Here is a 26,801-nt window from a genome sequence, read left to right as displayed (position 1 = left end):
GTGGAATTCTCTACCACAGAAAGTAGTTGAGGCCAATTCACTAAATATATTCAAAAGGGAGTTAGATGAAGTCCTTACTACTCGGGGGATCAAGGGTTATGGCGAGAAAGCAGGAAGGGGGTACTGAAGTTTCATGTTCAGCCATGAACTCATTGAATGGCGGTGCAGGCTAGAAGGGCTGAATGGCCTGCTCCTGCACCTATTTTCTATGTTTCTATGTTTCTATGTTTCTATGGGATAGGGGCCTGCTCTGGCTTTTCATAATCCTTCAGGTGATCGTAAAGCTGATCGGTGACGTTAATGATTTTGGTACCTCGGCGTCTAACCTGGATAATATGGGCTTGCCCAATAATAACGGGTCGTAGAGGTGTAAAGTAAAAGTTTGGCTGTGGGATCTGGCACTGCAGGCCATTGTACTGATAAGAGCATTCCGTGGTAGAGACACAGTATTTCCCTTTGCCTCCGTAACCTGCTTTAGCAAAGTGTGTGTGTGTAGATACTATTTCTAATACGCATCCATCAGTTCGATTGAACCCGCACTCATCCAATTCTCCTTGTCCCACCAGGTGAGGGCACAACATGATGTCACCCCTTTGCTTGCATCCCGTTAAGGAGATCCCATAGAGTGTGTTGTTTCTGCGGACAGCAGAGGTTGTGATCAGATAGTAATGGAGGGAGGCGTTTTCCCATATGACCCCGATATTTTCCAGCTGATAAAGGGGAAACGGCCCCGAGTCTCGTGTGACTATGGGGATCATCAGGACTATTCCCACTCCGGTCGCTTTGCCCATTTGGCAGTCTGGGATCATAAGAACATAAGAACATAAGAATTAGGAACAGGAGTAGGCCATCTAGTCCCTCGAGCCTGCTCCGCCATTCAGTAAGATCATGGCTGATCTGGCCGTGGACTCAGCTCCACTTACCCGCCTGCTCCCCTTAACCCTTAATTCCCTTATTGGTTAAAAATCTATCGATCTGTAACTTGAATACATTCAATGAGCTAGCCTCAACTGCTTCCTTGGGCAGAGAATTCCACAGATTCACAACCCTCTGGGAGAAGAAATTCCTTCTCAACTCGGTTTTAAATTGGCTCCCCCGTATTTTGAGGCTGTGCCCCCTAATCTCCCCGACCAGTGGAAACAACCTCTCCGCCTCTATCTTGTCTATCCCTTTCATTATTTTAAATGTTTCTCTAAGATCACCCCTCATCCTTCTGAACTCCAACGAGTAAAGACTCAGTCTACTCAATCTATCATCATACGGTAACCCCCTCATCTCTAGAATCAGCCTAGTGAATCGTCTCTGTACCCCCTCCAAAGCCAGTATATCCTTCCTTAAGTAAGGTGACCAAAACTGCACGCAGTACTCCAGGTGCAGCCTCACCAATACCCTGTACAGTTGCAGCAGGACTTCCTGCTTTTGTACTCCATCCCTCTCGCAATGAAGGCCAACATTCCATTCGCTTTCCTGATTACCTGCTGCACCTGCAAACTAACTTTTTGGGATTCATGCACCCCCAGGTCCCTCTGCACCTCAGCATGTTGTAATTTCTCCCCATTCAAATAATATTCCCTTTACCCGGATCACCGGGTATACTCTGGTCAGTCCCTTCAGAGTACAGTTATCCAGTGTCCCTTTTCACTTGGCCAGTTGAGCCAGATGTGGGCTGTCTATCCAGTCAGGCACCCCTCCCCCTTTGGATCTGATCGAGGTTATGCCGTATCTGTCCCACCATCCATAAGCCATAAACGCAACAGAGTTGTCCCTGTCTATGCCTTCCAGCATCTCCCTTTTCTCTGTCGATAAGGCTATTAATTGTTTTGGCATGAGCTTCTAGGACAGAAATTCCATCCAATTGAATTTCTGCGCCCTCTCTGCCTAGCTTGGCTTGCGCTTCCTGATTCTGCCCTGCCTGTTCTAATAGTCCTTTCATCACCCCTTTAAATTGTTCCACCTATTCGTTTAGCCCTTGTATATCCAGTGAGTTTACTATGGAGGTTCTGGTGTTAAAACCGATAGCAGCATCATTAACTATTCCCCTCTTGGTCCTATGCACTTACTCCTGTTCTCGGAATCTACTGGCACCCATGGCATCGGCAGCCTGCTGCACTACATAGAAACATAGAAAATAGGTGCAGGAGTAGGCCATTCGGCCCTTCTAGCCTGCACCGCCATTCAATGAGTTCATGGCTGAACATGCAACTTCAGTACCTCCTTCCTGCTTTCTCGCCATACCCCTTGATCCCCCGAGTAGTAAGGACTTCATCTAATTCCTTCTTGAATATATTTAGTGAATTTGCCTCAACAACTTTCTGTGGTAGAGAATTCCACAGATTCACCACTCTCTGGGTGAAGAAGTTTCTCCTCATCTCGGTCCTAAATGGCTTACCCCTTATCCTCAGACTGTGACCCCTGGTTCTGGACTTCACCAACATTGGGAACATTCTTCCTGCATCTAACCTGTCTGAACCCATCAGAATTTTAAACGTTTCTATGAGGTCCCCTCTCATTCTTCTGAACTCCAGTGAATACAAGCCCAGTTGATCCAGTCTTTCTTGATAGGTCAGTCCCGCCATCACGGGAATCAGTCTAGTGAACCTTTGCTGCACTCCCTCAATAGCAAGAATGTCCTTCCTCAAGTTAGGAGACCAAAACTGTACACAACACTCCAGGTGTGGCCTCACCAAGGCCCTGTACAACTGTAGCAACACCTCCCTGCCCCTGTACTCAAATCCCCTCACTATGAAGGCCAACATGCCATTTTCTTTCTTAACCGCCTGCTGTACCTGCATGCCAACCTTCAATGACTGATGTACCATGACACCCAGGTCTCGTTGCACCTCCCCTTTTCCTAATCTGTCACCATTCAGATAATAGTCTGTCTCTCTGTTTTTACCACCCAAGTGGATAACCTCACATTTATCCACATTATACTTCATCTGCCATGCATTTGCCCACTCACCTAACCTATCCAAGTCACTCTGCAGCCTCATAGCATCCTCCTCGCAGCTCACACTGCCATCCAACTTAGTGTCATCCGCAAATTTGGAGATACTACATTTAATCCCCTCGTCTAAATCATTAATGTACAGTGTAAACAGCTGGGGCCCCAGCACAGAACCTTGCGGTACCCCACTAGTCACTGCCTGCCATTCTGAAAAGTACCCATTTACTCCTACTCTTTGCTTCCTGTCTGACAACCAGTTCTCAATCCATGTCATTATACTACCCCCAATCCCATGTGCTTTAACTTTGCACATTAATCTCTTGTGTGGAACCTTGTCGAAAGCCTTCTGAAAGTCCAAATATACCACATCAACTGGTTCTCCCTTGTCCACTCTACTGGAAACATCCTCAAAAAATTCCAGAAGATTTGTCAAGCATGATTTCCCTTTCACAATTCCATGCTGACTTGGACCTATCATGTCACCTCTTTCCAAATGCGCTGCTATGACATCCTTAATAATTGATTCCATCATTTTACCCACTACCGATGTCAGGCTGACCGGTCTATAATTCCCTGTTTTCTCTCCCTCCTTTTTTAAAAAGTGGGGTTACATTGGCTACCCTCCACTCGATAGGAACTGATCCAGAGTCAATGGAATGTTGGAAAATGACTGTCAATGCATCCGCTATTTCCAAGGCCACCTCCTTAAGTACTCTGGGATGCAGTCCATCAGGCCCTGGGGATTTATCGGCCTTCAATCCCATCAATTTCCCCAACACAATTTCCCGACTAATAAAGATTTCCCTCAGTTCCTCCTTCTTACTAGACCCTCTGACCCCTTTTAGATCCGGAAGGTTGTTTGTGTCCTCCTTAGTGAATACCGAACCAAAGTACTTGTTCAATTGGTCTGCCATTTCTTTGTTCCCCGTTATGACTTCCCCTGATTCTGACTGCAGGGGACCTACGTTTGTCTTTACTAACCTTTTTCTCTTTACATATCTATAGAAACTTTTGCAATCGTCTTAATGTTCCCTGCAAGCTTCTTCTCGTACTCCATTTTCCCTGCCCTAATCAAACCCTTTGTCCTCCTCTTCTGAGTTCTAAATTTCTCCCAGTCCCTGGGTTCGTTGCTATTTCTGGACAATTTGTATGCCACTTCCTTGGCTTTAATACTATCCCTGATTTCCCTTGATAGCCACGGTTGAGCCACCTTCCCTTTTTTATTTTTACGCCAGACAGAAATGTACAATTGTTGTAGTTCATCCATGTGGTCTCTAAATGTCTGCCATTGCCCATCCACAGTCAACCCCTTAAGTATCATTCGCCAATCTATCCTAGCCAATTCACGCCTCATACCTTCAAAGTTACCCTTCTTTAAGTTCTGGACCATGTTCTCTGAATTAACTTTTTCATTCTCCATCCTAATGCAGAATTCCACCATATTATGGTCACTCTTCCCCAAGGGGCCTCGCACAACAAGATTGCTAATTAATCCTCTCTCATTACACAACACCCAGTCTAAGATGGCCTCCCCCCTAGTTGGTTCCTCGACATATTGGTCTCGAAAACCATCCCTTATGCACTCCAGGAAATCCTCCTCCACCGTATTGCTTCCAGTTTGGTTAACCCAATCTATGTGCATATTAAAGTCACCCATTATAACTGTTGCACCTTTATTGCATGCACCCCTAATTTCCTGTTTGATGCCCTCCCCAACATCACGACTACTGTTTGGAGGTCTGTACACAACTCCCACTAACGTTTTTTGCCCTTTGGTGTTCTGCAGCTCTACCCATATAGATTCCACATCATCCAAGCTAATGTCCTTCCTAACTATTGCATTAATCTCCTCTTTAACCAGCCATGCTACCCCACCTCCTTTTCCTTTTATTCTATCCTTCCTGTATGTTGAATACCCCTGGATGTTGAGTTCCCAGCCCTGATCATCCTGGAGCCACGTCTCTGTAATCCCAATCACATCATATTTGTTAACATGTATTTGCACAGTTAATTCATCCACCTTATTACGGATACTCCTTGCATTAAGACACAAAGCCTTCAGGCTTGTTTTTTTAACACCCTTTGTCCTTTTAGAATTTTGCTGTACAGTGGCCCTTTTTGTTCTTTGCCTTGTGTTTCTCTGCCCTCCACTTTTCCTCATCTCCTTTTTGTCTATTGCTTTTGTCTCCTTTTTGTTTCCCTCTATCTCCCTGCATTGGTTGCCATCCCCCTGCCATATTAGTTTAACTTCTCCCCAACAGCACTAGCAAACACTCCCCCTAGGACATTGGTTCCGGTCCTGCCCAGGTGCAGACCGTCCGGTTTGTAATGGTCCCACCTCCCCCAGAACCGGTTCCAATGCCCCAGGAATTTGAATCCCTCCCTGCTGCACCACTGCTCAAGCCACGTATTCATCTGCGCTATCCTGCGATTCCTACTCTTGACTAGCACATGGCACTGGTAGCAATCCCGAGATTACTACTTTTGAGGTCCTACTTACAACCTTACTTAATACACTATACATATTTCTTGCTTGTTCCGTACAATATTCCGGCATTTGTATGCCTGAGATATTGATCAGAACAGGCACAAATTCATGCTTAACATTATGCATTAAAATAAGTTCTAACCTTGCTCCAGTCTTTCTTTGGCTGCTGGGATGCATATTCCATCAGTTAAATTAAACAAAGCCCCATGGTGTCTTTCCTGCGTGTGCTGTATCTCTCGTAGTCCGTCTGTATTATCCAGTGCTTGCGTGGTTAAGGTCCCCAGTATCCTGAGTCTCCAGAGTCGAAGTAGCCGCTGCGGTCCCATCTCGGTGAGTGTTTTATCCGCAAATTTTAAAAAGATAACCTGGTCGTCACCAAGTGTTAGGTTCTGGTCTACTCATCTTTTTATTCATGCAGGTCGAGGTCACTCTACTCCACACTAGTTATCCCAGTCTGGTTTACTGTTAGATTGGGTTTGTGGACTACACTTACTCACCGTGGGATACATTGGCTCTATTGCCATAGGTGATGGTGCTATGGCTGCGCACTGCACTCTCCGTCTGGTCCCGTTTTTAAAAAAAAATCTCTTCCAGCTTATTTTAGCTACAACTCTTGAATTTGTTTTGTTTGAGTATCTATTTCTTTTATCTGTATCAGGCGAGTATTATTACATAGGCTAGTTCTGTTTTATTTTTTATTGTTATCCCACTATTTCCTCTGTCTGTCAGGTGAGTCTTTATTTTATTAGGAAATCCAAATTAATAAGGCCCAGTGTAAAACAGCTGTCAATGGAAGGGTTAACTCCTTTACAGGTTTGTAAGAAGGCCTGATGTCATTACGTGACTTTGTGTAATCATCCAAAATTTTTTTTTCAAGTCTTTGTGCCTTCAATACTTGCTTAGAAATTAGGAATCCGATAAAACAGCAGAAATAATTAGTAATGCGGTCATAATAAAAATCTTCTCATTGGGAAAGACAGCATTTTAGATTAAACTCCAATTTTTTCTAAACTTCTAATTCAAATACTTGCCAAAGATGTTTTTTAATTGATTTAAAACAAGACCACATTTTTAATAGCTATTTTGTTTACTGAAATCCAATTTTTGCACAAGCTGTATACATTCCAACATTTTGGGTTTTTTTTACGGTCCCATTCACTGAGCAAATTTCTCTCTTGGCACAAAATCTAAACTTCCGTGCCAGTTCCATTTTCTGTAAGAATTTTAGAAGTCAGTAAGATTTTCTCATTCCCAGTTTTTTCTTTCTGTGCTGAGTTCTTACAACAGGCTTATAATACAATCTTTAAATACTTTAAACAATTCCCGACAGCGCTCTACATCTCCTTAACGAATCACCTACCACCGTTTTGCCTATTGGTCTGACCCTGTTCACAGATTTGATTTTCTGGTCCCTGGTGTATATTTCAAAATGCACTACTGGGCCCAGGAGATGTCGCTCGGTATCATGATCCCACGGTAAAGTGTGTTCCCTGCACTTACTTAATCCTGGCCGTCACGTGGGACCAAGTCCTCTTAATTCGGCCTCAGGCTCAGCGTTTGAAATATTAGACCGTCTCCTTGTGTCGATCAACCGGCGTCCACCTTCAGCACCCTTTATATGTTTAAAAAAAATCTATACTCACCCGGTTCTTCCAAGGGTGTCCAGCGACTTCGGAATCCTGTTCATGACGCCACTGTTAGCGCGAATGTTTCCCAGGAAGAATCACTCGACACTCTGGGTCGGTTCCAACATCAAAATGGCCTTTATTACGCCAGCGGGGAGAAAGCCTCTGGGTTACACCAGGCACTACTCTCTGCTGAACAAAGAAATTCAGCGATACTTACACGTTTTACAACACTTGGCTATAATTACTCAACCCATCTCGGCTGGACACAATCCAATCACGATTATAGATTACATACGGGTTTCTTTTCGGCCAATGGAATTGACCCCTAAGCATCAAGGGGGCTGTATGATCAGTTCATGTTTTTGCGAAGAATTTCTCATGGTCTCGTGATGTGGTCAGGCCCATCCTCATCTATTGTCCTTGGGTCTGGTGTGTTCTTAGGACTTCTTATCTTAACCCTGTTATAGGAGTCCCATTATGTATCATTAGACAGAGACATCTGGTCCGGTCTTCGGAAAGTGCTGATTAGGGCTTAATTGTGTATGCCTGTGTGAAAAACACAGTTGTATCTGTTACCAAGGAATGTGATCAGGTCAGCTAGTTGAGTTCCCCTGATGCTTTGCAGTATCTCTGGCAGCCATTTTATACATAAATACATACACATACTCTGCTGGTGCCTTTGCCTTCGGAAGCGCCTACATCAAATGCTCATAAGCAAATACTGCTGTATTATAGGGGTCAAAGTTTCGGGGTCAAAGTTTCGGGCCGTGCCTATAACGGCGCAACCCCGCGTGCCACGCCTGATTTCCGCGTTCAAAACCGCGCCTAAAACTTGCCTCGGTATTCTCCCCGCTGCTGGAACGTTCCAGGTGCAGCGCAGCACATGCTGTCGGGGGCGGAGCCAAATCCCGGCGCTGAAAACATTGCCGGGATCTCTGCACATGCGCGCTAGAGTGTGTGCGCATGTGCAGTAGCTCCAGGCCGCCAAGGCTGTGTGGGAGAGGCCCGAAGCATGCTGCTCCTAATGGGCTCACTGGGGCGGCGAATATCAGACTCGGGCCTCCCTCCTCTTCATCTCTTCATCTTCAGCTCCCGCTCCGGCTCTCTTCTCCCCTCCACCTCCCTCTCCCCCCTCCCTCTCCTCTCTCCCTCCCTCTCCCCCCTCCCTCTCCTCCCTCAGCCCTCCTCTCCCTCCCCTCACCCTCCCTCCCTCCACCCCTCGCTGTCAGAAACACAGAGAGACACTGACAGACCGAGAGAGAGACACTGACAGACCGAGAGAGAGACACTGACAGACCGAGAGAGACACACTGACAGACAGACACAGAGAGAGAGAGAGTCACTGGGGTGCAGGGGTGGGGGGGGGCGTCCCAGCATACTGTTGGAGGGCTCGGGTGCTGCAGTCGGTGAGTAGAAACTTAATTTTTTATTTATTGATTGTTTTATTTTTTTAATTTTTAATTTTTAAATTTTTTAAAATTGATTTATTGGTTGATTTATTTATCATTTATTATTGATGATGGTTCTTTATTTGTAAAAGTGATGTGTTTCATATTTGTAAACTTCCTGTTCCTCCCCCCCACCCCCATCTCTCGAACCTTACGCCTGATTTCTAAGTGTAGGCAAGGTTTTTCTGAGCGTACAAAAATCTACACTTACTCCATTCTAAGTTAGTTTGGAGTAAGTTTTCGCTGCCTAAACTTGCAAAACAGGCGTAAGTGGCCGGACACGCCCCCTTTTGGAAAAAAAATCTGTTCTAAAATGAAACGGTTCTAACTGACTAGAACTGGAGCAAACTAAATGCCGAGAATTGCAATTTCTAAGATGCTCCATTCTAAACTAGTTGCTCCAAAAAAATAGGAGCAACTCCGGCCGAAACTTGACCCCATAGTTCCTTACTGTCGTGTATATCTGTGAACGGGTTTAGGGTACTTCAATGTGCCACACTGCAAGTGGTTTCTCTGCTCTCGCCATAACCAGATCGACTACAATCCAGAAGTTGCAACATCTTTAATTTCAAGGGACTCTCAGATTCTAGTTCTAGTTTAACAGGCACTCTTTATTCCGTGAGTTAACTTTAGGCTCCAAATTGAAATGCTAAATGCTATTAACAATAACTTTAACAAGTGAAGATACATTCAGAACAGAACAATTCTCCATAGTCACTGGAGTAATTTCTTAGACCTTTGATGGTTGACTCTGCTTCTTCAGTAGTGAATGGTATATAGGCCTTGATTTTGCGGTCAGTGGCGAAGGAATGGCGCTCGCCGTTTACCTTGCTGACAACTGTCTACAAAGATTTGACTGGCTTTAGAGTGGAGACTTGCTGTCATTGGGCATTTGTTGCAGCACGGCACTGTCTACAGGGAATCTGTGGCATCTGTGAACAGGAAAAGAACCAGCGAGGCTCTTCAACCAATCGGAATGAAGAATCCTCACTGATACATGCTGAGTCTAAACCAGGAAGTTTAAAGCAAGAAATATAAATTGGATTTAAATGATGTACAGTAAGCAAAGTAAAAATTGGGAAATACAGATGGGATGAAACGAGAGAGAAAAGAGACAGAAAACGTTTTTAAAAAACACTTACATTTTTTTTTGACTCGCCAACATTAATTTTCTTCTTATGAAATGAGACTCCATACTTGTAAAATTAATTTTTTAGGACCAGAGAGATTGTTCAGCAGTAATTATTACTCATCACGCCGTTAAAAGCTTACTTATTTCTGAATGCACCAGCCCTAAATTTTTCAGCTGTTTTTAGTGCGGAACTAGTGGGCAAGTACAGCAAGTTCATGCCGTTCCCGTCATTTCAGTGCCGAGTCTGTTGGTGAGGACGGCAACAGCGCACCATGTGGAGGAGCAGAGTATCTCCTGACAGCAAATTCTGGATTTCTGCGTTGAACTGCGCATGTGTGGAAGGCAGAAGTTGCTGTTCAATCTATCCCATAATAACGCTGATCGTCTCACTGTTGTTGTTACAGCAAAATCTGGGCCAATGTCTTTCACCACAAGTCTACTTACTCCAGCGCTGACTTTCCAGCAGTTTTCCGTAGACTGTTGCTGGGAATTTCAGCGGCTGATCGGGAAAACTCCCAAGAAATTCCCGGCATCTGTGTTGCGTCGCTTTATTTTCTTTCTCTTCGCTGCAACCCCGCAGTTTGTTGTGAATTCGATGCAGGCATAAAAATGCAGTTTTGTCTTAAAGTGGGATCGGTGTTGTGTCCTTTGCTCTTTACACATTCATGAATGATCTCTTTCTCCCTCCCTCGCTCTCTTTCTCCCTCCCTCCCTTTCTCTCTTCCTCCCTCCCTCCCCCTCTCTCCCTCCCCCTCCCTCCCTCCCTCCCCCTCCCTCCCTCTCTCTCTCTCCGTCTCCATCTCTTTCTCCTTCTCCCGCCGTCTCCTTCTCCCGCCGTCTCCTTCTCGCTCCGTCTCCGTCTTTTTCTCCTCCTCCCGCCGTCTCCTTCTCCCGCCGTCTCCTTCTCCCACCGTCTCCGTCTCTTTCTCCTTCTCTCTCTTTCTCCTCCCGCCGTCTCCTACTCCCGCAGTCTCCTTCGCTCGCCGTCTCCTTCGCTATCTGCCTCCCCCCCATCCGTCTCCCCCCCCCCCGTCTCCTCCTCCTTCGTCTCCTCCTCCTCCTCCGTCTCCTCCTCCATCTCCTCCTCTTCCTCCGTCTCTTTCTTTCTTATGTATGTAAACATTACCAATGTGTAAGACTTGCCCCAAGGGTCACCTGCACACCCTGGGGAAGCAGGTATAAAAGGCAGTCTACAATGCTGCCTCCTCACTCTGGAGTTACAATAAAGAGACCAAGGTCGCAACAGTTTGAGCTGAAGATATACAGTCTTGTGGAGTTATTCTGAACGTAACAATTGGCGACGAGGAACAGATCACGAACTTTCACGCAGTTATGGCTGCCATTGTTATTCTTGAGAGATTTGTTGAGGGTGATGATTGAGAAACCTTCGTTGAGCGTCTTGACCAGTACTTCGTGGCCAACGAGCTGAAAAAGGCAGAAATCGCGATCAAGCGCAGGGCGATTCTCCGGACCGTTTGCAGGTCCACGATATATGGTTTCATCAAAAATCTGCTAGCACCGACGAAACCAACAGACAAGACATATGAAGAGTTGTACACGCTGGTTCGGGAACACCTCAAGCCGAAGGAGAGTGATGGCCAGGTATCACTTTGATGCACACTTCCGCTCCGAGGGCCAGGACGTAGCGAGCTATGTCGCCGACCTAAGATGCCTTGCGGGACCGTGCATATTTGCTGGATTTTTGGGCTAAGTGTATCGGAGCTTTTCGTGCTTGGAATTGGCCATGAGGTGATTCTTCGCAAACTGCTGTCTGCCGAATCTCTAGGTCTGAGCAAGGCCATCACGATAGCCCAGGCTTTTATGTCCACGAACGATAACACTAAACAGATATCATTGCAGCATCGGAACTCACCAGCAAGTACTGTGCACAAAATAACGCCTTTAGCAGGCAGAACTGTACATGGCAGGGCCTACACGCCCGCAGAGGCCAGACCTAGGATGACTCCGAGTCTGCCATGGAGCGTGAATGCGAATCTATTAGCACCGTGTTGGCGCTGTGGGGATAATCATTGAGCCCATCAATGTCAATTCAAGCACTATGTGTGCAAGGGCTGTGAAACAATGGGGCACCTCCAGCGAATGTGCAGACATGCTGCGACTCACCACGTGGCAGAGTCGGCAGAAGATGACTGATCCGGCGCTGATCACGCTGAACGAGTAAGAGAGGCAACTCAACCCGAGGCTGAAGAGGAAGTGTATGGGGTACACACCTTCTACACCAAAAGTCCTCCGATAATGTTAAAAGTCAAAATAAACGGCATTCCAGTTTCCATGGAATTGAACACGGGGGCGAGTCAGTTAGTTATGAGCCAGAAGTCTTTTGAGAAACTGTGGGGCACAAAGGCCAAAACTATGTCCGATCCACACCAAGATGCGCACTAACACCAAAGAGCTCATACCAGTCATTGACAGTGCGTCAGTGAAGGTATCGTACAATGGAGCTGTGCATGATTTACCACTATGGATTGTACCAGGCGATGGTCCAACGCTGTTCGGCAGAAGCTGGCTAGGAAAGATCCAATGGAACTGGGATGACATCAAAGCACTGTCTTCGGAGGATGACGCCTCGTGCACCCAAGTGCTAAACAAATTCCCATCGTTATTCCAGCCAGGCATCGGCAACTTCACAGGCACCAAAGTACAGATCCATCTAGACCCTGATGCACGACCCGTTCATCACAAGGCCTGAGCGGTTCCATACATGATGCAAGAGAAAGTCGAGATTGAGCTGGACAGACTTCAATGAGAGGGGATCATACAGCTAGTCGAATACCAACGAGTGGGTCAGTCCAATTGTTCCGGTGTTGAAGAGCGATGGGATGGTCAGAATCTGCGTGGACTACAAAGTAACGATCAACCGAGTCTCGTTACAGGACCAGTATCTACTACCCATAGCGGATGACTTGTTTGCAATGCTAGCAGGGGGGAAGTCGTTCACCAAGCTGGATCTAACCTCTGTTTGCATGACACAGGAGCTGGCTGAACCTTTGTGCATGTTGATGCACGTCAATTTTTTCAGAGGACTGTTCATATACCACAGATGCCCCTTTGGGATTCGTTCGGCAGCGGCCATCTTCCTGAGAGTCTGCTCAAATTGGTTCCGTGCAACGTGGTGTTCCAAGACGACATTTTGATCACTGGCCGCAACACCACCGAACACTTGCACAACCTGGAAGAGGTTCTCAAGCGACTGGACAGAGTGGGACTCAGGTTGAAATGCTCCATGTGTGTTTTCCTGGCACCAGAGGTCGAATTTCTGGGGAGAAAGATTGCGACGAACGGCATCAGACCCACGGACTCCAAGACGGAGGCTATCAAGAATGCACTCAGACCACAGAATGTGACGGAGCTGCATTCATTCCTGGGACTCCTCAACTATTTTGGTAATTTTCTACCGGGGTTGAGCACTTTGCTGGAACCATTGCATTTATTGCTACGCAAGAGTGACGACTGGGTTTGGGGTAAAGCTTAAGAGACAGCCTTTAACAAGGCCAGAAACCTGATATGTTCCAACAAGTTACTTGTATTGTATGACCCGTGTAAACGTTTAGTACTAGCTTGTGATGCATCTTCGTACGGGGTCGGTTGTGTGTTACAGCAAGCCAATGGGTCAGACAAACTGCAACCGGTTGCATATGCGTCCAGAAGCATATCTTAAGGCTGAACAAGCCAACCGTATGGTTGAAAAAGAAGCATTAGTAATAGTATATGGGGTTAAAAAAAATGCACCAGCAAGCCAATGGGTCAGACAAACTGCAACCGGGCTCCTGTTCGAGCTCGAAACCGACCACAAGCCGCTCATTTCGTTGTTTCAGAAATCAAAGATGTTAACACCAGTGCTTCGTCCTGCATCCAAAGATGGGCACTAACATTATCTGCGTATGATTATGTAATCCGCTACAGACCAGGCACTGAGAACTGTGCAGATGCCCTCAGTCAGCTACCATTTCCCACCACTGGGGTGAAAATAGCGCAACCCACAGACTTGCTCCTTGAATTGGATGTTTTTGAAAGCGAGGAGTCACCCATCACGGCTCGCCAGATCAGGACCTGGACTAGCCAGGACCCGGTGCTATCACGAGTAAAAAGCTGTGTCCTCAATGGGAGCTGGTCGGTGGTCCCAGGGGAAATGCAAGATGAAATTAAGCCGTTTCACTGACACAAGGACAAAATATCCATCCATTCGGACTGTCTCCTATGGGGGAATCGTGTAATTTTGCCAAAAAAAGCAGGGAAATGTTTATACGCAACCTTCACCGTACCCACCCAGGCATAGTCATGATGAAGGCTATCGCCAGGTCGCACGTTTGGTGGCCCGGCATTGACTCAGAATTGGAGTCATGCGTACACCAATGCAACCCTTGCTCGCAGTTGAACAATGCACCAAGGGAGGCCCCACTGAGTCTGTGGTTATGGCCCTCCAAACCGTGGTCAAGGGTCCACATAGATTTCGCTGGCCCCTTTCTAGGAAAGATGTTCCAAGAAGCAGTGGACGCTTACTCTAAATGGATTGAATGTACAATATGTCATCATGTACGTCCACTGCCACCATTGAAAGCCTCCGGGCCATGTTCGCCACCCATGATTTGCCCGACGTCCTTGTTAGTGACAATGGACCATGCTCGGAATTCAATGAGTTCATGACCCGCAATGGCATCAAGCATGTCAGGTCTGCGCCGTTTAAGCCTGCATCCAATGGTCAAGCGAAACGGGCAGTCCAAACCATCAAGCAGAGCTTGAAACGCATGACAGACGGTTCCCTGCAGACCCGGCTATCTCGGATTCTGCTCAGCTATCAGACGCGACCCACTCGCTTACCAGGATTCCCCCTGCAGAATTGCTAATGAAGAGAGCACTCAAAACCAGACTCTTCTTAGTCCACCTGGATCTCAATGATCATGTAGAAACCCGGCGAAACTGCATAACGTGTAGCACGATTGCGTGGCTGTATCACGCGACATTGAAGTCAATGACCCTGTGTATGTTCTTCATTATGGTCGTGGTCCCAAATGTGTTGCTGGCACTGTGTTAGCCAAGGAGGGGAATAGAGTGTTTGTTGTCAAACTTCTGAACGGACAAACGTGCAGAAGTCACTTGAATCAGACTCAACTGCGGTTCACTGACAAACAAGAACAGTTTGAAGAGGACATTACCATCATTGATCCACACACACCCAACCAGCAATCGACCTCTCGGTCAACCACGAAGATGAACCCACCATGCACGATAATCCAATCGAGATCAGCCACACCGCAGCGCAGCAATGATCTGACCGACTCACCCATGCCAGGATTTCAGCTCAGGCGATCAACCCGGAAACGCAGATCCCCGGATCGGCTCAACTTGTAAATAGAAACATAGAAAATAGGTGCAGGAGTAGGCCATTCGGCCCTTCGAGCCTGCACCACCATTCAATAAGATCATGGCTGATCTTTCCCTCAGTACCCCTTTCCTGCTTTCTCGCCATACCCCTTGATCCCCTTAGCCGTAAGGGCCATATCTAACTCCCTCTTGAATATATCCAATGAACTGGCATCAACAACTCTCTGCGGCAGGGAATTCCACAGGTTAACAACTCTCTGAGTAAAGAAGTTTCTCCTCATCTCAGTCCTAAATGGCCTACCCCTTATCCTAAGGCTATGTCCCCTGGTTCTGGACTTCATCAACATCGGGAACATTCTTCCTGCATCTAACCTGTCTAGTCCTGTCAGAATCTTATACGTTTCTATGAGATCCCCTCTCATCCTTCTAAACTCCAGTGAATAAAGGCCCAGTTGATCCAGTCTCTCCTCATATGACAGTCCAGCCATCCCTGGAATCAGTCTGGTGAACCTTCGCTGCACTCCCTCAATAGCAAGAACGTCCTTCCTCAGATTAGGAGACCAAAACTGTACACAATATTCCAGGTGAGGCCTCACTAAGGCCCTGTACAACTGAAGTAAGACCTCCCTGCTCCTATACTCAAATCCCCTAGCTATGAAGGCCAACATACCATTTGCCTTCTTCACCGCCTGCTGTACCTGCATACCCACTTTCAGTGACCGATGAACCATGACACCCAGGTCTCATTGCACCTCCCCTTTTCCTAATCTGCCGCCATCCAGATAATATTCTACCTTCGTGTTTTTGCCCCCAAAATGGATAACCTCACATTTATCCACATTATACTGCATCTGCCATGCATTTGCCCACTCACCTAACCTGTCCAAGTCACCCTACAGCCTCTTAGCGTCCTCCTCACAGCTCACACCACCACCCAGTTTAGTGTCATCCGCAAACTTGGAGATATTACACTCAATTCCTTCATCTAAATCGTTAATGTATATTGTAAAGAGCTGGGGTCCCAGCACTGAGCCCTGCGGTACTCCACTAGTCACTGCCTGCCATTCTTCAAAGGACCCGTTTATCCCGAATCTCTGCTTCCTGTCTGCCAACCAGTTCTCTATCCACGTCAGTACATTACCCCCAATACCATGTGCTTTGATTTTGCACACTCCTGTGCGGGACCTTGTCAAAAGCCCTTTTAAAGTCCAAACACACCACATCCACTGGTTCTCCCTTATCCACTTTGCGAGTTACATCCTCAAAAAATTCCAGAAGATTCGTCAAGCAGGATTTCCCTTTCATAAATGCATGCTGATTTGGTCCGATCCTGTCACTGCTTTCCAAATGCGCTGCTATTTCAACCTTAATGATTGATTCCAACATTTTACCCACTACTGATGTCAGGCTAACCGGTCTATAATTACCCGTTTTCTCTCTCCCTCCTTTTTTAAAAAGTGGTGTTACATTAGCTACCCTCCAGTCCATAGAAACTGATCCAGAGTCGATAGACTGCTGGAAAATGATCACCAATGCATCCACTATTTCTGGGGCCACTTCCTTAAGTACTCTGGGATGCAGACTATCAGGCCCCAGGGATTTATCAGCCTTCAATCCCATCAATTTCCTGCCTAATAAGGATAACCTTCAGTTCCTCCTTCTCACTGGACCTACTGTCCCCTAGTACAATCGGAAGGTTATTTGTGTCTTCCTTCGTGAAGACAGAACCGAAGTATTTGTTCAATTGGTCTGCCATTTCTTTATTCCCCATTATAAATATACCTGAATCCGACTGCAAGGGACCTACGTTTGTCTTCACTAATCTTTTTCTCTTCACATATTTATAGAAGCTTTTGCAGTCAGTTTTTATGTTTCCTGCAAGCTTCCTCTCATACTCTATTTTTCCCCTCTTCATTAAACCCTTAGTCTTCCTCTGTTGAATTCTAAATTTCTCCGAGTCCTCAGGTTTGTTGCTTTTTCTAGCCAAATTATATGCCTCTTCCTTGGCTTTAATGCGATCCTTAATTTCCCTTATTATCCATGGTTGAGTCACCTTCCCCATTTTATCTTTACTCCAGACATGGATGTACAATTGCTGAAGTTCATCCATGTGATCTTTAAATGTTTGCCATTGCTTATCCACCGTCAATCCTTTAAGTATCCTTTGCCAGTCTATTCTAGCCAATTCGCGCCTCATACCGTTGAAGTTACCTTTCCTAAAGTTCAGAACCCTAGTTTCCGAATTAACTGTGTCACTCTCCATCTTAATAAAGAATTCTACAATATTATGATCACTCCTCCCCAAAAAGATTGCTAATTAGTCCCTTCTCATTACACATCACCCAGTCTAGGATGGCCAGCTCTCCAGTTGGTTCCTCGACATATTGGTCCAGAAAACCATCCCTAATACACTTCAGGAAATCCTCCTCTACTGCATTGCTACCAGTTTGGTTAGCCCAATCAATATGTAGATTAAAGTCGCCCATGATAACTGCTGTACCTTTATTGCACACATCCCTTATTTCTTGTTTGATGCTGTCCCCAACCTCACTACTACTGTTTGGTGGTCTGTGTACAACTCCCACTAGCGTTTTCTGCCCTTTGGAATTCCTCAGCTCCACCCATACCGATTCCACATCATCTGGACTAATAACCCTCCTTTCTATTGCAATAATTTCCTCTTTAACCAGCAATGCCACCCCGCCTCCTTTTCCTTTCTGTCTATCCTTCCTAAATGTTGAATACCCCTGGATGTTGAGTTCCCAGCCTTGGTCACCCTGGAGCCATGTCTCTGTGATGCCAATGACATCATACCCATTAACTGCTATCTGCGCAGTTAATTCATCCACCTTATTCCGAATACTCCTCGCATTGAGGCGCAGAGCCTTCAGGCTTGTCTTTTTAACACACTTTGCCCCTTTAGAATTTTGCTATAATGTGGCCCTTTTTGTTTTTTGCCTTGGGTTTCTCTGCCCTCCACTTTTACTATTCTCCTTTCTATCTTTTGCTTCTGACTCCATTTTATTTCCCTCTGTCTCCCTGCATCGGTTCCCATCCCCCTGCCATATTAGTTTAACTCCTCCCCAACAGCACTAGCAAACACTCCGCCTCGGACATTGGTTCCGGTCCTGCCCAGGTGCAGACCATCCGGTTTGTACATGGTAACACCTCCCCCAGAACCGGTTCCAATGCCCCAGGAATTTGAATCCCTCCCTGCTGCACCACTGCTCAAGCAACTTATTCATCTGAGTCATCCTGCGATTCCCACTCTGACTAACACATGGCATTGGTAGCAATCCTGAGATTACTACTTGTATTTATTACTGCAAATAACGTACATGAGACTTTGGGGGCGAATGATGTAATGTCTGTCAACATTACCAATGTGTAAGACTTGACACCAGGGGGCGCACCTCTGGGAGACCCAAGGGTCACCTGCACACCCTGGGCGAGCAGGTTTTAAAGGCAGTCTACCATGCTGCCACCTCACTCTGAAGTTACAATAAAGAGACCAAGGTCACAACAGTTTGAGATTAACATATACAGTCTTGTGGAGTTATTCTGAACGTAACACTCTCTCGGTCTCTTTCTCTCTCGGTCTCTTTCTCTCTTGGTCTCTTTCTCTCTCCGTCTCTCTCTCTCTCTCTCTCTCTCTCTCTCTCTCTCTCTCTCTCTCTGTCTGTGTCTGTCTCTCTCCCTCTCCCTCTGCCTCTGTCTCTCTACGTCTCTCTCTACGTCTCTCTTGCCCTCTCCCTCCGTCTCTCTCGCCCTCTCCCTCCGTCTCTCTCGCCCTCTCCCTCCGTCTCTCTCGCCCTCTCCCTCCGTCTCTCTCGCCCTCTCCCTCCGTCTCTCTCGCCCTCTCCCTCCGTCTCTCTCGCCCTCTCCCTCCGTCTCTCTCGCCCTCTCCCTCCGTCTCTCTCGCCCTCTCCCTCCGTCTCTCTCGCCCTCTCCCTCCGTCTCTCTCGCCCTCTCCCTCCGTCTCTCTCGCCCTCTCCCTCCGTCTCTCTCGCCCTCTCCCTCCGTCTCTCTCGCCCTCTCCCTCCGTCTCTCTCGCCCTCTCCCTCCGTCTCTCTCGCCCTCTCCCTCCGTCTCTCTCGCCCTCTCCCTCCGTCTCTCTCGCCCTCTCCCTCCGTCTCCCTCGCCCTTTCCCTACGTTTCTCTCTCCGTTCTCTCCCTCCGTTTCTCTCCTTCCGTTTCTCTTTCACTCGCTCCGTCTCTCTCGCTCCCTCTGTCTCTCTCTCTCGCTCCCTCCGTCTCTCTCTCTCGCTCCCTCCGTCTCTCTCTCTCGCTCCCTCCGTCTCTCTCGCTCCCTCCGTCTCTCTCGCTCCCTCCGTCTCTCTCTCTCGTTCCCTCCGTCTCTCTCTCTCCCTCCACGTCTCTCTCGTTCTCCCTCCGTCTCGCTCGCTCTCCCTCCGTCTCGCTTGCTCTCCCTCTGACTCTGTCCACTGCTCTCCCTCAGTCTCTGTCGCTCGCTCTCCCTCCATCTCTTTCTCCCACTATCCGTGTCTCTCTCCTTCTCCCTCCATCCGTCTCGCTCGCTCTCCCTCCATCCGTCTCGCTCCCTCTCGCTCGCTCTCCCTCCCTCTTGCTCACTCGCTCTCCCTCTGTCTCGCTCGCTCACTCTCCCTCCGTCTTGCTCGCTCTCCTTCCGTCTCTGTCAACCGCTCTCCCTCCGTCTCTGTCAACCGCTCTCCCTCCGTCTCTGTCGCTTGCTGTCCCTCCATCTCCTTCTCCCACCACCCGTCTCTTTCTCTTTCTCCCACCCACTGTCTCTCTCTCTCTCTCTCTCTCTCTCCCATCCTTCGCGCCTCTCCCTCTTTGTCTCTCCCTCCGTCTCTCTCTCTCTATCTTTCTCTCTATCTCTCTCTCTTTCCATCTCTCTCCTTCCCTCTCCCTCTCCCTCCGACTCTCTCCCTCCGACTCTCTCCCTCCGTCTCTCTCTCCCTCCCTCCGTCTCTCCCTCCCTCCCTCCGTCTCTCCCTCCCTCCCTCCGTCTCTCTCTCCCTCCCTCCGTCTCTCTCTCTTGCTCCCTCCGTCTCTCTCTCTTGCTCCCTCCATCTCTCTCTCTCTCGCTCCCTCCGTCTCTCTCTCGCTCCCTCCGTCTCTCTCTCGCTCCCTCCGTCTCTCTCTCGCTCCCTCCGTCTCTCTCTCGCTCCCTCCGTCTCTCTCTCGCTCCCTCCGTCTCTCTCTCGCTCCCTCCGTCTCTCTCTCTCGCTCCCTCTGTGTCTCTCTCGCTCCCTCCATCTCTCTCTCGCTCCCTCCGTCTCTCCCTCTCGCTCCCTCTGTGTCTCTCTCTCTCGCTCCCTCCGTCTCTCTCTCGCTCCCTCCACCTCTCTCTCTCTCTCGCTCCCTCCGTCTCTCTCTCGCTCCGTCTCTCTCTCCGTCTCTCTCTCCGTCTCTCTCTCTCTCGCTCCCTCCGTCTCTCCCTCTTGCTCGGCTCGCTCTCCCTCCCTCTTGCTCACTCGCTCTCCCTCCCTCTTGCTCACTCGCTCTCCCTCCCTCTTGCTCCCTCGCTCGCCCTCCCTCGCTCGCCCTCCCTCGCTCGCCCTCCCTCGCTCGCCCTCCCTCGCTCACTCTCCCTCCCTCGCTCGCTCTCCCTCCCTCTCGCTCATTCTCTCTCCCTCGCTCGCTCGCTCACTGTTCCTCACTCTCCTTCCCGCTTGCTCTCCCTCCATCACTCCCACTCGCTCTCCCTCCATCACTCCCGCTCACTCTCCCTCCATCACTCCTGCTCGCTCTCCCTCCATCCGTCTCGCTCGCTCTCCCTCCATCCGTCTCGCTCGCTCTCCCTCCATCCGTCTCGCTCGCTCTCCCTCCATCCGTCTCACTCTCTCTCCCTCCGTCTTGCTCGCTCTCCCTCCGTCTTGCTCGCTCTCCCTCCGTCTTGCTCGCTCTCTCTCCCTCCGTCCGTCTCGCTCTCCCTCCGTCTCGCTCGCTCTCCCCCCATCCGTCTCGCTCGCTCTCCCCCCATCCGTCTCGCTCGCTCTCCCCCCATCCGTCTCGCTCGCTCTCCCCCCATCCGTCTCGCTCGCTCTCCCCCCATCCGTCTCGCTCGCTCTCCCTCTTTCTCTGTCCACCGCTCTCCCTCTTTCTCTGTCCACCGCTCTCCCTCAGTCTCTGTCGCTCGCTCTCCCTCCATCTCTTTCTCCCACTATCCGTCTCTCTCTCCTTCTCCCTCCATCCGTCTCGCTCGCTCTCCCTCCATCCGTCTCGCTCCCTCCCGCTCGCTCTCCCTCTGTCTCGCTCGCTCGCTCTCACTCCGTCTTGCTCGCTCTCTTTCCGTCTCTGTCCACCGCTCTCCTTCCGTCTCTGTCCACCGCTCTCCCTCCGTCTCTGTCGCTTGCTGTCCCTCCATCTCCTTCTCCCACCATCCGTCTCTTTCTCTTTCTCCCACCCACTGTCTCTCTCTCTCTCTCTCTCTCTCTCTCTCTCTCTCTCTCTCTCCCATCCTTCGCGCCTCTCCCTCTTTGTCTCTCCCTCTGTCTCTCTCTCTCTCTATCTCTCTCTCTTTCCATCTCTCTTTCTCTCTATCTCTCCTTCCCTCTCCCTCTCCCTCTGACTCTCTCCCTCCGTCTCTCTTGCCCGCTCTCCCTCTATCTCTTTCTCCCACCCTCCATCTCTCCATCTCTCTCTCTCCCATCCTCCATCTCTCTCTCTCTCTCTCTCTCCCTCCACGACTCTGTCTCTCGCTCCCTCCACCTCTCTCTCTCGCTCCCTCCGCCTCTCTCGCCCTCCCTCCGCCTCTCTCGCCCCATCCGTCTCTCTCTCTCGCCCCATCCGTCTCTCTCTCTCGTCCCATCCGTCTCTCTCTCTCGTCCCATCCGTCTCTCTCTCTCGCCCCATCCGTCTCTCTCTCTCGCCCCATCCGTCTCTCTCGCTCACTCGCTCTTCCTCCCTCGTTCGCTCGCTCTCCCCCCTCTCGCTCGTTCTCCCTCTGGCTTGCTCACTCTCCCTCCGTCGCTCTCCCTCCCGCTCACTCTCCCTCCCGCTCACTCTCCCTCCTCGCTCTCCCTCCCACCTGCTAACTCTCCCACCCTCTTGCTCGCTCACTCTCCCTCTCGCTCTCTCTCGCTCTCTCTCGCTCTCTCTCGCTCTCTCTCCATCTCTCTCGCTCGCTCTCTCTCCATCTCTCTCGCTCTCCGTCTCTTTCGCTCTCTTGCTGTCTCTCCATCGCTCGCGCTCGCTCTTTCTCCGTCTCTCTCGCTCCTCTCTCTCCGCTCTCCTCTCTCTCTCCCCATCTCTCTCTCTCCCCATCTCTCTCTCTCCCCATCTCTTTCTCTCCCTCTCTCGCTCCCTCTGTTTCTCTCGCTCCCTCTATTTCTCTCGCTCCCTCCATCTCTCTATCTTGCTCCCTCCGTCTCTCTCTCTCTTGCTCCCTCCGTCTCTCTCTTGCTCCCTCCGTCTCTCTCTCTTGCTCCCTCCATCTCTCTCTCTCTCTCTCTCGCTCCCTCCATCTCTCTCTCTCTCCCTCCGTCTCTCTCTCTCTCCCTCCGTCTCTCTCTCTCTCTCCCTCCGTCTCTCTCTCTCTCTCCCTCCGTCTCTCTCTCTCGCTCCCTCCGTCTCTCTCTCTCGCTCCCTCCGTCTCTCTCTCTCGCTCCCTCCGTCTCTCTCTCTCTCTCGCTCCCTCCATCTCTCTCTCTCTCTCGCTCCCTCCCTCTCTCTCTCACTCCGTCTCTCTCTCTCTCGCTCCCTCCGTCTCTCCCTCTCTCGCTCCCTCCGTCTCTCCCTCTTGCTCGCTCTCCCTCCCTCTTGCTCACTCGCTCTCCCTCCCTCCCTCTCGCTCATTCTCTCTCCCTCGCTCGCTCACTGTTCCTCACTCTCCTTCCTGCTTGCTCTCCCTGCATCATTCCCACTCGCTCTCCCTCCATCACTCCCGCTCACTCTCCCTCCATCACTCCCGCTCGCTCTCGCTCTCCCTCTCCCTCTCCCTCCATCCGTCTCGCTCGCTCTACCTCCATCCGTCTCGCTCGCTCTCCCTCCATCCGTCTCGCTCGCTCTCCCTCCATCCGTCTCGCTCGCTCTCCCTCCATCCGTCTCGCTCGCTCTCCCTCCATCCGTCTCGCTCGTTCTACCTCCCTCCGTCTCGCTCTCTCTCCCTCCGTCTCGCTCGTTCTACCTCCCTCCGTCTCGCTCGCTCTCCCTCCATCCGTCTCGCTCGCTCTCCCTCCATCCGTCTCGCTCGCTCTCCCTCCATCCGTCTCGCGCTCTCTCCCTCCATCCGTCTCGCGCTCTCTCCCTCCATCCATCTCGCGCTCTCTCCCTCCATCCGTCTCGCGCTCTCTCCCTCCCTCCGTCTCGCTCTCTCTCCCTCCGTCTCGCTCGCTCTCCCTCCGTCTCGCTCGCTCTCCCTCCGTCTCGCTCGCTCTCCCTCCGTCTCGCTCTCTCTCCCTCCGTCTCGCTCGCTCTCCCTCCGTCTCGCTCGCTCTCCCTCCGTCTCGCTCGCTCTCCCTCCGTCTCGCTCGCTCTCCCTCCGTCTCGCTCGCTCTCCCTCTGACTCTGTCCACCGCTCTCCCTCCGTCTCTGTCGCTCGCTCTCCCTCCATCTCTTTTTCCCACTATCCGTCTCTCTCTCCTTCTCCCTCCGTCCGTCTCGCTCGCTCTCCCTCCATCCGTCTCGCTCGCTCTCCCTCCATCCTTCTCGCTCGCTCTCCCTCCATCCGTCTCGCTCGCTCTCCCTCCATCCGTCTCGCTCGCTCTCCCTCCATCCGTCTCGCGCTCTCTCCCTCCATCCGTCTCGCGCTCTCTCCCTCCATCCGTCTCGCGCTCTCTCCCTCCATCCGTCTCGCGCTCTCTCTCCCTCCGTCTCGCTCTCTCTCCCTCCGTCTCGCTCTCTCTCCCTCCGTCTCGCTCTCTCTCCCTCCGTCTCGCTCGCTCTCCCTCCGTCTCGCTCGCTCTCCCTCCGACTCTGTCCACCGCTCTCCCTCCGTCTCTGTCGCTCGCTCTCCCTCCATCTCTTTTTCCCACTATCCGTCTCTCTCTCCTTCTCCCTCCGTCCGTCTCGCTCGCTCTCCCTCCATCCATCTCGCTCGCCCTCCCTCGCTCGCCCTCCCCCTCCCTCCCTCCCTCTCCCTCCCTCCCTCCCTCTCCCTCTCCCTCCCTCTCGCTCGCTCTCCCTCTGTCTCGCTCGCTCGCTCTCCCTCCGTCTTGCTCGCTCTCCTTCCGTCTCTGTCCACCACTCTCCCTCCGTCTCTGTCGCTTGCTGTCCCTCCTCTCCTTCTCCCATCATCCGTCTCTTTCTCTTTCTCCCACCCACTGTCTCTCTCTCTCTCTCTCTCTCCCACCCTTCGCGCCTCTCCCTCTTTGTCTCTCCCTCTTTGTCTCTCCCTCTTTGTCTCTCCCTCCGACACTCTCCCTCCGTCTCTCTCGCCCGCTCTCCCTCTATCTCTTTCTCCCACCCTCCGTCTCTCTTTCTCCCACCCTTCATCTCTCTCTCTCTCTCTCTCTCTCTCCACGTCTCTGTCTCTCCACGTCTCTGTCTCTCGCCCCATCCGTCTCTCTCTCTCGCCCCATCCGTCTCTGTCTCTCGCCCCATCCGTCTCTCTCTCTCGCCCCATCCGTCTCTCTCTCTCGCCCCATCCGTCTCTCTCTCTCGCCCCATCCGTCTCTCTCTCTCGCCCCATCCGTCTCTCTCTCTCGCCCCATCCGTCTCTCTCTCTCGCCCCATCCGTCTCTCTCTCTCGCCCCATCCGTCTCTCTCTCTCGCCCCATCCGTCTCTCTCTCTCGCCCCATCCGTCTCTCTCTCTCGCCCCATCCGTCTCTCTCTCTCGCCCCATCCGTCTCTCTCTCTCGCCCCATCCGTCTCTCTCTCTCGCCCCATCCGTCTCTCTCTCTCGCCCCATCCGTCTCTCTCTCTCGCCCCATCCGTCTCTCTCTCTCGCCCCATCCGTCTCTCTCTCTCGCCCCATCCGTCTCTCTCTCTCGCCCCATCCGTCTCTCTCTCTCGCCCCATCCGTCTCTCTCTCTCGCCCCATCCGTCTCTCTCTCTCGCCCCATCCGTCTCTGTCTCTCGCCCCATCCGTCTCTGTCTCTCGCCCCATCCGTCTCTGTCTCTCGCCCCATCCGTCTCTGTCTCTCGCCCCATCCGTCTCTGTCTCTCGCCCCATCCGTCTCTCTCTCTCGCCCCATCCGTCTCTCTCTCTCGCCCCATCCGTCTCTCTCTCTCGCCCCATCCGTCTCTCTCTCTCGCCCCATCCGTCTCTCTCTCTCGCCCCATCCGTCTCTCTCTCTCGCCCCATCCGTCTCTCTCTCTCGCCCCATCCGTCTCTCTCTCTCGCCCCATCCGTCTCTCTCTCTCGCCCCATCCGTCTCTCTCTCTCGCCCCATCCGTCTCTCTCTCTCGCCCCATCCGTCTCTCTCTCTCGCCCCATCCGTCTCTCTCTCTCGCCCCATCCGTCTCTCTCTCTCGCCCCATCCGTCTCTCTCTCTCGCCCCATCCGTCTCTCTCTCTCGCCCCATCCGTCTCTCTCTCTCGCCCCATCCGTCTCTCTCTCTCGCCCCATCCGTCTCTCTCGCCCCATCCGTCTCTCTCTCTCGCCCCATCCGTCTCTCTCTCTCGCCCCATCCGTCTCTCTCTCTCGCCCCATCCGTCTCTCTCTCTCGCCCCATCCGTCTCTGCCTCTCGCCCCATCCGTCTCTGCCTCTCGCCCCATCCGTCTCTCTCTCTCGCCCCATCCGTCTCTCTCTCTCGCCCCATCCGTCTCTCTCTCTCGCCCCATCCGTCTCTCTCTCTCGCCCTATCCGTCTCTCTCTCTCGCCCCATCCGTCTCTCTCTCTCGCCCCATCCGTCTCTCTCTCTCGCCCCATCCGTCTCTCTCTCTCGCCCCATCCGTCTCTCTCTCTCGCCCCATCCGTCTCTCTCTCTCGCCCCATCCGTCTCTCTCGCTCACTCGCTCTTCCTCCCTCATTCGCTCGCTCGTTCTCCCTCTCCCTCCCTCGCTCTCCCTCCCACCCTCTTGCTCGCTCACCCTCCCTCTCGCTCTTTCGCGCTCTCTCGCTATCTCTCTCGCTCTCTCGCTATCTCTCTCGCTATCTCTCTCTCTTGCGCTCTCCCTCCCCCTCTCTCGCTCTTTCACACTCACTCTTTCTCTTTGGCTCTCTCGCTCTCTCTCTCTCCATCTCTCTCGCTCTCTCTCTCTCCATCTCTCTCGCTCTCTCTCTCTCCATCTCTCTCGCTCTCTCTCTCTCCATCTCTCTCGCTCGCTCTCTCTCGCTCTCTCTCCATCTCTCTCGCTCGCTCTCTCTCCATCTCTCTCGCTCGCTCTCTCTCCATCTCTCTCGCTCTCCGTCTCTTTCGCTCTCTTGCTGTCTCTCCGTCGCTCGCGCTCGCTCTTTCTCCGTCTCTCTCGCTCCTTTCTCCCCGCTCTCCTCTCTCTCTCTCTCTCCCCATCTCTTTCTCTCCCTCTCTCGCTCCCTCTGTTTCTCTCGCTCCCTCTGTTTCTCTCGCTCCCTCTGTTTCTCTCGCTCCCTCTGTTTCTCTCGCTCCCTCTGTTTCTCTCGCTCCCTCTGTTTCTCTCGCTCCCTCTGTTTCTCTCGCTCCCTCTGTTTCTCTCGCTCCCTCTGTTTCTCTCGCTCCCTCTGTTTCTCTCGCTCCCTCTGTTTCTCTCGCTCCCTCTGTTTCTCTCGCTCCCTCTGTTTCTCTCGCTCCCTCTGTTTCTCTCGCTCCCTCTGTTTCTCTCGCTCCCTCTGTTTCTCTCGCTCCCTCTGTTTCTCTCGCTCCCTCTGTTTCTCTCGCTCCCTCTGTTTCTCTCGCTCCCTCTGTTTCTCTCGCTCCCTCTGTTTCTCTCGCTCCCTCTGTTTCTCTCGCTCCCTCTGTTTC

At 51.1% G+C, this 26,801-nt stretch overlaps 2 protein-coding genes across 5 annotated transcripts in view; one reads left to right on the top strand and one right to left on the bottom strand.

Annotated features, from left to right (window-relative positions):
* LOC139270369 (lysine-specific demethylase 4C-like) overlaps positions 1 to 26,801 on the top strand; it is a 632,979-nt gene that overhangs the window by 304,676 nt on the left and 301,502 nt on the right. The gene's annotated exons all lie outside the window — the stretch shown is intronic.
* On the bottom strand, positions 9,183 to 23,936 carry LOC139261281 (octapeptide-repeat protein T2-like). Its single transcript, XM_070877061.1, has 4 exons — positions 23,829 to 23,936; positions 23,283 to 23,420; positions 21,177 to 21,344; positions 9,183 to 9,353 (listed from the first exon to the last, which is right to left on the bottom strand). Exons 1-4 carry the CDS (start codon positions 23,934 to 23,936, stop codon positions 9,183 to 9,185), a joined length of 585 nt encoding a protein of 194 aa, XP_070733162.1.

The sequence above is a fragment of the Pristiophorus japonicus genome, chromosome 1, assembly GCF_044704955.1.
Source record: "Pristiophorus japonicus isolate sPriJap1 chromosome 1, sPriJap1.hap1, whole genome shotgun sequence".
NCBI classification, from domain to species: domain Eukaryota; kingdom Metazoa; phylum Chordata; class Chondrichthyes; family Pristiophoridae; genus Pristiophorus; species Pristiophorus japonicus.
This window is presented reverse-complemented; position numbering and strand designations above follow the sequence as displayed.

Coding starts and splice junctions, on each gene's coding strand:
- LOC139261281 (XM_070877061.1), bottom strand. CDS start 23,936: ATGGAGGGAGAGCGAGCGACAGAGACGGAGGGAGAGCGGTGGACAGAG. Junction 23,421..23,828: donor ACGGAGGGAGAGAGAGCGAG/ACGGAGGGAGAG, acceptor AGAGCGAGCGAG/ACGGAGGGAGAGCGAGCGAG. Junction 9,354..21,176: donor GACGGATGGAGGGAGAGCGA/GCGAGACGGATG, acceptor AAATCTTTGTAG/ACAGTTGTCAGCAAGGTAAA.